Source organism: Gadus macrocephalus, chromosome 5, assembly GCF_031168955.1.
Source record: "Gadus macrocephalus chromosome 5, ASM3116895v1".
Classification (NCBI taxonomy): domain Eukaryota; kingdom Metazoa; phylum Chordata; class Actinopteri; order Gadiformes; family Gadidae; genus Gadus; species Gadus macrocephalus.
In genome coordinates, this window is record NC_082386.1 from 10,812,603 (window position 1) to 10,822,774 (window position 10,172).

The 10,172-nt window shown below is 41.0% G+C and overlaps 2 protein-coding genes across 2 annotated transcripts; both read right to left on the minus strand.

The window, feature by feature from the left end:
• Positions 1 to 1,235: 1,235 nt before the first annotated feature.
• Positions 1,236 to 6,955, minus strand: vash1 (vasohibin 1). Its single transcript, XM_060052211.1, has 7 exons — positions 5,979 to 6,955; positions 5,651 to 5,739; positions 5,167 to 5,223; positions 4,648 to 4,722; positions 3,911 to 4,292; positions 3,180 to 3,289; positions 1,236 to 2,553 (listed from the first exon to the last, which is right to left on the minus strand). The coding sequence occupies exons 1-7, from the start codon at positions 6,192 to 6,194 to the stop codon at positions 2,481 to 2,483; spliced, it is 1,002 nt and encodes a 333-aa protein (XP_059908194.1). The 5' UTR covers positions 6,195 to 6,955; the 3' UTR covers positions 1,236 to 2,480.
• Positions 6,956 to 7,276: 321 nt separating this feature from the next.
• Positions 7,277 to 10,146, minus strand: fcf1 (FCF1 rRNA-processing protein). The gene is made up of 8 exons (XM_060052212.1): positions 10,019 to 10,146; positions 9,533 to 9,597; positions 8,859 to 8,930; positions 8,601 to 8,749; positions 8,437 to 8,509; positions 8,248 to 8,335; positions 7,828 to 7,922; positions 7,277 to 7,738 (listed from the first exon to the last, which is right to left on the minus strand). Exons 1-8 carry the CDS (start codon positions 10,019 to 10,021, stop codon positions 7,690 to 7,692), a joined length of 594 nt encoding a protein of 197 aa, XP_059908195.1. The 5' UTR covers positions 10,022 to 10,146; the 3' UTR covers positions 7,277 to 7,689.
• Between the last annotated feature and the right edge of the window lie 26 nt (positions 10,147 to 10,172).

Sequence of the window (10,172 nt, forward strand, 5' to 3'; positions counted from 1 at the left end):
GTAGCATGATGAGGCAGGGGGCTCAGTGTTCACGTTTTGAAGTAATTCACCCTTTTAATGCCAACTAAGCATGAAAAGCAAACATTAAACCTACATTGTTTCGGTATGTGTGGGCATGAATGAATACTGAATTACCACGATGGAGTGTAATGTCTGTGTCCTAAGGAGGCCCCTCTCTGGGAGCTTTGTCTGTATATTATGGAGTAGAATGTCCACTAATGTGTTCGGTCCTTTGAGAATCCTGTATAAAACCTGCACATCACACTGAGTGGCTTTCAGACCCTTTTTTCAAACCCATCTCTCAATTTCAAGGTTCACTGGAATAATTTAATTTGGATACAATAAATCTGTACATCATTATTTGCTGCTATCTCAGCACATGTGAGGCAAAGGTACCAATCCAAACAAATATAATACAAAGTCTGGATTAAATTCCAATGAGATGTGGGCTAAAGTCTTCAGTGTTTTACATAAACCATGAAACTGAACTAGACATTTTAGATTAACTCAAATTGTTACCAAATGCACATTTGTTCTTCGCTTTGTTTGCTTATTTTGTGCAACTTAGACTATGTATGACGCATCGTCTCCATGTACCTAAACATGGTTCAGGATGTATACATTATCATCTAATGTGGATCACTATTTCATGCTTTCAACTGTAACCAAAGCCAGTGACCAGAGCTGGTCTCTGGACTTTGTAAGGTTTCTCTTGGTAATGTCAGGATGAAGTACCCCTCCCTGGAAGCTGTTTGGAGGGTTTTTATAGCATCTCCTCAGTCAGCCTATCATCCACCCAGCAGCTGCACCACTAAAACATTCATTTTGATCCAGCAAGACCTTTAAACAGCCATAAAATGTAATATTTGTAAAATACATACATAGCTTTTACTGGAATTATCTTACATGCAGCGTAATGAAAAGATAGTCTGTGTAGTATGCGTGTGCTACGCATACTCCTTTTGTAGTCGTCAAGATTTATTTGTATACAGAGACAGCTAGGCAGGGGGTTTGGAGATCTGCCAGACTAACCTGGGTTATTTACCAGTTTTCTTTAGATTTATGTGCAAGAAGCTGACTGAACACTAATTAATTTAAGATCTTCCCCTATAGACTCTGAGCCTCATAGGTCTTCTTCTAGCATCATGTCAATATCCTATCTGACATATATGTTATGATTTGTTGCACTCAAACGGGTAGCAGGCAACGCTTTGGCCAATGACAAACCAAGTCCATTGCTGTTGCATGACAAGAGGTCCTTTTATTGAGACAATATTGGCCAGCAGAAACAAAAAGCAGTCAGTTCGACGCACGTATGGTGTTTATTCTGATACTGTAGATCCACGACAATCTTTTGGTACGATGCAGTGCCATTTCGTAGCATTGTGATGAAAACATCTACACATGAGATTCAGCACTGTGTGGCATTAACACCACAGTGCATGGTTAGTTTAATTAAGTGAATCGAGTGTGATTAGTAATACTGACGGCAGCAATGACCGAACCTGCTTTTAAAGCATAACAAATGCAGACAAATGCTGTAAACCCACTTATGTGCACCATGCGTATAATGTAAAAAAACTCACTTGGACACCCCTTAAAGTTGTCAAGGAACAGGGTAGAAAAGAACGCTACAAATAAGGCAAGGGAACACGTACCAAGTAAAAGGTAATCCACAACAAAAAACAATGTCGAAAAGTGACACATCGCACACCGGTAAAAACTCTTTGCCTCAGTTATGGATGTATTTCACATCCTGTTTCTCTCATCACTTTTCATGCTCATAAAAGGTTGTAATGTATATGATGGATCCCCACGTACTCATCCATCACCCCCTGTATATCCCCATTCAGTAGATGACATGCTAGTGGTTTTCTAGAAGATAACAAAAGGGCTCATACAACAGGAGCTGTTCAATTCAAGGCTATTCTAGAGAATAGATGTCGCACTGCTGTATGCTAACGTAGCTAAAAGTGTTAAGAATTTTAAAAAAATTAACTACGGCTTGCAGTTTTTCCTCACTTTATATTCATTAAAGGCACAAGGGTAGTGGTTTGCCAACTACTCACTATAAAAGCAGGGGCTGCTCTGCAGAGCTCAAGATCTAAAAGTACATTACATGGATTTTATACAAGTACAGTATAACATAATAAAAAAATTAACACCCAACCAAGTTCTTCCAAAGAGCCAATTTTCCAAAACGGAAACCTGTGATATGTCTATTAGCACATTTACATTAATCTTGACTGTCTCTCTGGAAAGTGTTTGATCAAGTCGTGTCTTTTTCCATTACTGCTATGTATAAATGAATTTTTGAAGTACAATGTTTTGTACTTACAAAGTTGCTGGTGACCTATTGAAAACAGGCCCCCGGAATAGGTTAACTGGTACCTTCGATACAAACTCAAACACAGAGCAATAACCTTAAAGGGTCTAGCACCTTGTCCCGATACTTAAAAAGTTGTGTTTTAGGTCCTCCGTTAGACACGGATCTGGTATCCATTCAAATCCGTGGGCGGTTTTTTCTCCAACACTTTCTTCTCCGCGGAAGGTCTAAAAGAAACAAATCCCAACACATACATTATTACGGAAAATAACTTTACTTCAATGACACCACCCGTTTAATATATTTTTTTTTTTTCCACAAACATTTCATTTGGCCTTGGATCATTGGCACTTAAAAGTAGTGCTTAGCATTGTGTAGCATATTATCCTATCTTTTTTGGATACGAGGAATGGGATAACCTAGCAATTGTATGTGCGTTGTGTATCCTTACTGTACCGACAGCCATATATTTTAGTTTCTCTTTTTTTACAAATGTACTCATTGTAAGTCACTTTGGATAAAAGCGTCTGCTAAATGCCCTAAATGGAAATGCAAACGGATCAAACACGAGGCAACCATTTCAATCCATCTTCCAGCGAGCTCTGATTGTATCAATAGATCAACAACCTGCCATTTAGCTTTACATTTAGGGCATTTACCAGACGCTTTTATCCAAAGCAACCAAAACACTAGGCGTTTTGCTCAGGGATACCTCGCCACTCACGTTAGGAGGAGCCAGGGATCGAACGAGCAACCTTCCGGTCATAAATCAACCCGCTCTACCTCCTGAGCCAAGATGACCCATCCAGCTGCATTAATATTACGTCTGAGTGGAGCACAGAAGCTGCCTTACCGTCTCTCTATGTGGCTGATCCTGCGCATGGGGCTCCCAGGGCCTCGGAGGGGGGACCCCATGCTGTTCCTCCTGTCTTTGGTGGGAGAGGGTGGGGCCGCTTTTCCTATCTGTAAAAGGAGGTACAAAAACTCTGTTACGGTTACAAAGAGCTTACAAATGTAAGTTGAGCGCAGCTGAGAGTGTGTGGATGGAGGGCACTGGCCGTGGGAGAGGCGCAGTGCCACCGGAGCACAACCATCACATAACCTCTTTAGTACACACTCAGCCTCGTGGCGGACACCACCAGCACTGAGAGACGATGAAAGGGCATCGTTTGACGATGCTGGCCGCTCATGATAATGGGGTCAGCTTACTGACGCCATGCACAAAGGTCTGGCACGTCAACAGGAAATCAATTCTAACGTACATCGGAAGTCATAAACGGTGGATCAGGTCGTCAACATCTCATGGAGGGTTAAGCATTCATATTTTCCTTTAATTTTGTGACACAGCGAGGGGGGGAGATCTCTCTCTCTCTCTCTCTCTCTCTCTCTCTCTCTCTCTCTCTCTCTCTCTCTCTCTCTCTCTCTCTCTCTCTCTCTCTCTCTCTCTCTCTCTCTCTCTCTCTCTCTCTCTCTCTCTCTCTCTCTCTCTCTCTCTCTCTCTCTCTCTCTCTCTCTCTCTCTCTCTCTCTCTCTCTCTCTCTCTCTCTCTCTCTCTCTCTCTCTCTCTCTCTCGTCCGACCATACCTTCAGCCTCATGTCTCGCGTGTGCCTCTCCAGCTCCCTCCTCAGCTCCTCCTTGGGCAGCCGGTCCACGTCCAACACCGAGTGCTTCCACTCAATCTGCTCCACGCTGTGCACGTCGTGGGACACGTACTGGCCGATCTTCACCTTGCGCAGGGTGTGCCAGTAGCCGCGGTAGGCCCCCTGGAACTCCTGCACCAGGTCGGCCAGCGTGCGGAACTCCAGGTGCTTGAACATCAGGTCGTCCCTCCGGCTGATGCCCAGCGCACCAAAGCGGCCCCCACAGTGGACCCCCAGCACGATGTGGTAAAAGTGGTTCCCTGAGAACTGGGTCTTAAAGCTGAGCGGGAAACGCTCCACGCCCGGCAGGTTGGTGGTGAGGTAACTGGGCTTCGGTCAAGGGAACTGACCTTCTGCGACTTGTGTTCTCTCTGCTTCTTTCCGACACTGAGGAGAGGCATCGCTCCAAATAAAGTTGTGCTTTCGAGGGCTTGCTAAATATCGCAAACATATATATCAATACAATTACAACGGTGCGACCTAAAATCCCTAACCCTAACCCAAACTGGTGAACATCTCTGAACCTCTCCATAAAATGTAAACAATTCAGTCATGTTACCATAGTGATTGGAATTGAGGTAATTGGAAAAGTATTACTGTTGTGTGTTATATAATTCATGTTTACATAACTATAGCTAAGGGGTCAATCCTTGTTTCCCATTCTCTGAGTGAAAGGATACATTGCGAGGATCACAGCCTCCAGACACTTGATTGGCAGAACTTCCCTTGTCATTTCTTTAGCAATGTCCATCAACCTGCAGAATATTTGAAAAACCTTTGGTAAGAATGCACAGTATGCCTTACACACATGTAACACATTTACATGCATAGACACAGAAATGGACCCACTCCTAGATCTACTAGGAAGATAAGCAAGAAGGAAAGATGATCGATATTTTGTAATTTAAATAAATCCTTGACGCTGGTAAACCGAGGCTAATCAAGTGCCTCTGTGGGCATGAGAGGGGCAGCTAAGTTCCACCTGTCTTAAGCCTAGGGCTTAAGACAGGTGGAACCAGAACAAATCCCTAAACATTCTCTTTCACGTCCCAGGACGGCTGTCTGGTTCCATTACTTCACATCTGCATTATCCCATACAATGCCAAGCATCCAACATGGCCGCCCACCCAGAAGCATGACAGAAGACCCAAACAAAGGCTGGCAGTCGGCCTTACATGATTAAATACAAGGTGGCTTACGCAGTGAGAGGACGGCTCTTCTTGATCTCAAAAAACTGTGTCCCAGTGTGATTGTACCTGGAGGACACTGTTAAAGTTAAATAACAGAAGTCTGGGAGCACTTTTGCAGAGCAAACAGCGAAATGGACTTCAAAGCTACATTGTGCTTTGTGATGTTGGTAGATTTCTTTGTAAATTATGAATGAGTACTTGCCAGGGGTGGGGATAGTGTTTATGTTTTATACAGAACATCCAGTGACCTACTTCCTTGCTCACTGTTTGGTCTACATTAATCCCATCTTGTGTTCCTAGCGTTTATCTAGTGCCAATCGGTTTGTGTAGTATAAGATTAACTGTTATGGATGTTGCTTACATGACATTCTATTTAACTATTATGAAGGTTTAAATGACTAGCCAAATTAATAATAACAATAATTAATCATTTTCTGATGGTGTAATGTTTCTAACACACACAAACAAAGCAGCTACACATGCACAAGGATACTGCAGATCCCTGATGTATTTTTGTATGGCTTCCAGACGTTGTGGGATACTCGTGGTGGGATGGTATGTAGGCACACTCGGTATTGGAATCTGTGGGGCAGTAGACACAAACAGCGTTCGACATTAAACAAGTCCCATAGTCACGGCCGCTGTGGGATGTGCTTGAGAACGTCTATAATGCTACATTGTCAATACAACATTTCCGACCCAAGATATCACCCTACAGCAAATTCTGGACCGTCATGTGCATGCATTTACTTGAGGAAAAACTAAAATAAGTTACAAATATAAGGTTCTTGTTTTCAGATTTTCAAAAAAAAATTACAAACCTTTGGCAGATCCGCGGCGCCTCGTAACCCTTTCCCCATTGCTTCGCCCTCGGGGTGAATCCGGGCAACGTGTCGCCACATTCTCTCCCATGTTTCCTCGTCTACAGGCAGACCTCCCCTGTTCACGAAGAAGGGCACCCCTCCATCCCTCAATTCCTCGTCGTCTTCCTGCTCCTCATCCCTCTCCTCAATGGAGCCAACCGTGGGCCTAAGCATCCCTCTTTGAAAGGCAAAGCCAACAAAGTTCTGGCACTGAAATTCTGCACAGGTGCTCGAAGGCTAATCTTCTTGCAGGTTGAGTGCTATTGAAAGTCCAACAACAGATGACCACCTCATGACCTCCAATAGCTGACGACTCTTACAAAGTGAAGTACAGTGTGCGCTTAAAAGCACAGATTCTTAGAAATACTAATCCAAATATACTCGCTGTCTTGCATTTGTCATTTAACAGTTAATTTAACAGTGGAACAGTTAGATTGATCTGACTCACATGAAATTCAAACCATATTTGCAATGCCTTTCATGACACATGGAAAAAATAGGATGGCATGGCTTATTCGAGTAATTGCATTAGAACAAATTGACGACTAATCTTTAGACTGACGATCACGACGGATATGTTGCGAGAATACGCAAACAGGACTCTCAACTAGCCATAAAATGAATCGACCATTTGAATTCAACAACTTATCTAGTAGACGAGTTGATTGCAGGACACTAATACAAATATTATCCCTAGAACCGTTATCCCAGAGGTCATTCAGTCTATTGATCCAGGCTCCAGTGACTCAGTAAAGCCGGGTATAACCTTTTCTTGACACTCCTCGTTCGATGAACTCATTGTATGCCGCTCCGTGTCTTGAAATCACCATTACTACAGTCTTTGTTCATCTTAAACGCTCTTGCCTTCAGTGATTGCTGATCAATTCCACGGCTCAGACACTCCCAGCCCTCCGTGAGCCGCGCATGCTCAGTACGATAGCGCAGCAGCTTATTTTAACTGCATAATATAATACATCGGAACGCGATGTTTTTTTATACATCACAACATGCATATTGTATTATATAAAAAAAAATACCGCATAAATATTTGCTTTTATAAAACAAACCCTTCTATGATATAGTTTATGATTACGTCATTGCCTTGAATGATTTCCAAACGCCCCTTTTGATCAATAGGGAGTAAACGTACTGTTTTCCTTCGATGTTTCCATAATATATTCCATAATTTCTGGTTTCCAAGTTTACGAATAAGTAAATTAAAAGGTATATACGTTCAAATGATAGTGCATGATGGATTAATATGAACAAATTTCCAATCTTTATTAAGAAAACTGCAGTATTACAATGTCATATTCATTATGGAATCAGCCTATAGAATATTGCATACTTGCTAAAGCAATTATCTTAAAATATCACAGCAGAAGATATTTCTATCCGAGTTGACCAGTCAATACTATGAAGCTCCATTCTTCATAAATGTTTAGTGAAAAAACTAAATGAGATTCCACCATCAATGGGAACACAGGTAAAATGGTATCTTACATGTACAAACCAATAAAAATATCACTTGATTTGCTTTTTATTTACAAAAAAAAAGGAAATGCATATCAAGTTATCCTCCAAATTCACCCATGGAAATTCCATAAGCAACGTCAATGGAAAACAGTGGTGAATAGTTTAATAAAAGATCCGGTAGGGTTGAACAGGCTCAGAATCTTGGTGCGCCGTAGTCATCTGGCATTCTTTCAATATTGTACCTAAAGGGAGAAAATAGTACAGTGGTCAATTAATTCAGTTATCATGTGTTTGGGAAACAATAGCAGCTGAAAAGTGCCTGTTTTCTTACCTATGGTTGGAGATGTACATGATGGGCACTCCAGGAATCTTCCTGATCCGTCGCTTTAGATCTCGATCCACAGTAGCAACGATATAACACTTGTGCTGTGAAAGAATTTAGTTATCAAAATGGAGCTTTCAGTAATGGCAGTGCAGAGTCATTTCAACGATCTGCTAGGCCATAAGCTTTGCAAATGGTGTAGTTCATAAATGAACAACAATGGAAGAATATCGTACAGACGGTGAGCAAATGCATCTTATTTTGTCATAGTAATAATAATAATAATAATAATAATAATAATAATAACAATAAACACAAACTATTTATAATTTTGAAGAAAAAGTATGCAAAGGGTGAAGTCAGTTAACATAATTTATATTAACAGAATACAGTGCTATATTTGCTATACAATTAAGATCAATAACATACCTGCGTCACCCTCTGCACTAAGCAGTCATCGGCGTACGTCCCCTTGTGTGTGCAGGGAAGTCGTTCAAAGCGAGGATCTTTAGCTATTCTACAAAGAGAAACAGTTTAAGAAGAGCATGAAATTATTCCATCAGTAGAAAGTGGTTTACACAACGTGCTCATACGATAATAAGTCAAAACAGCAGGTACCTGAGGGCCACTCTGTACTTCAATCCAAGCTTTTCAAGCTCAGCCATAACACAGTCCGTAATACAGGGGATACCTGTATTGGGAAAGAAAAATAATGTATGGTCGTAAAGAAAAGCTAGTGGAACTGTCTTTTTCCATGTTGATATGACATAATAATTACTTACATTTGGCGTAAAGGCAGTCCATCATTGACTGGACAACATCTAATTTGGCCTTGATGGAAAAGTTGATGAAATTGGTATCAACCAGAATGTTGTATGGTGGACCAAGCTGAGTATTGTACTGGAAAAACAGACACGATGGATACTTGGTCCTGTACGGAAAGAAATGTAAGAATCATGAGATCACAGGCCACAAACAATCACCCGATTTAACCAGATTGTGTGACTGAGAAACAGTTTTTTTTTACAAGATCAACTCACACTTCTTTTTCCTTCAGTGCTGAAGGATCCTTCTTTATTTTTTCTTCTCCTTTAGCACAATCTTTTTCCTTTCTAGACAAAAAAATAAGGGTTTTGGATGTTAAGTGTATACCAAATATATACATTTACATTTAGCAGACGCTTTTATCCAAAGCGACTTACAATAAGAAAGTGCTACACAATAAATGATCCTCAAAAGAAGATACAGATTTCTTGTTCTAAGTACAGTGACATACCATATATATTTGTAATAACTGCAGCTCTATTGAGGTAGCAGTCCCAGGCAGAAAACCTCTAGAAGTATAATATTTCTCTTTCTTCTGACAAAAGTACTTATAATAAGTCGCTTTGGATAGAAGCGTCTTTGAAATTCCCTAAATGTAAATGTAATCTGCTTGAACTTATTTTTCTCATCATCTCCAACAACATGGGCAGCAAAAAAACGACAGCAGTTGCAAGGGTGACTATAATGAGCCTTCAAATGCATAGTGTCTATTGCAGAGGCCAGACCAAAATCGAACCCATATTGCCTCAGTGCTAGGGACCATATCGTGTTAGCTTATTAGGGTCTAGCAATACATACAGTATAGTTTGTGATACCTAAAAAACTACCATTGGACTACTATCAAGCTCATTGCAGAGCTAAGGCTCCATTCAACATTGCAGGGACTTACAGTCGATTATCTTTTGGTCCAATCATTCTTTTCATCGCCGCATACTTCTTGGACTTATGCTTCCCCTACAATTAAAAGATGACGAACAGATACAAAACGCAGGATTAATCACAAGGTATTGCAATGTGCTAAAAGAATATCAACAGACACAACGATGGTACCAAGACATATCAACTTCTAAATAGTACTATATATACACGTCAGTCGTCCAATGTTTGGGAATAGTATGAACCAAGGAATAGCAATACAATACTTAAATATATAACGATATGGACAGGTATGCACACTCAAACCCCCGATTGAATAATACACATGGGACGTACGACTGGCTAACACGTTAGCCTAGTAAATGTTAGCTCGATAGCAAGTGTAACGTAGGTAGAGCTAGACATGTTTACATTTGATGAACCCCTGAAGTCAATGTAAAACGAAGACCAATATTGTTGTAGAAAAACGCACAGTATTTAATTTTAAACACAACGTTACCATGATTTGAATCCTCTGAACAGTATGGATCCGGACCCTCGTGGATGGATATTCAAGACTACTTCACCGACGTCATCAGCCAGCGACCGCTGTGTGTTTTCCGGTGATACGCTGATGGATAAAGGGGAAGGGTAGGTGGCATCTATTCAAACAT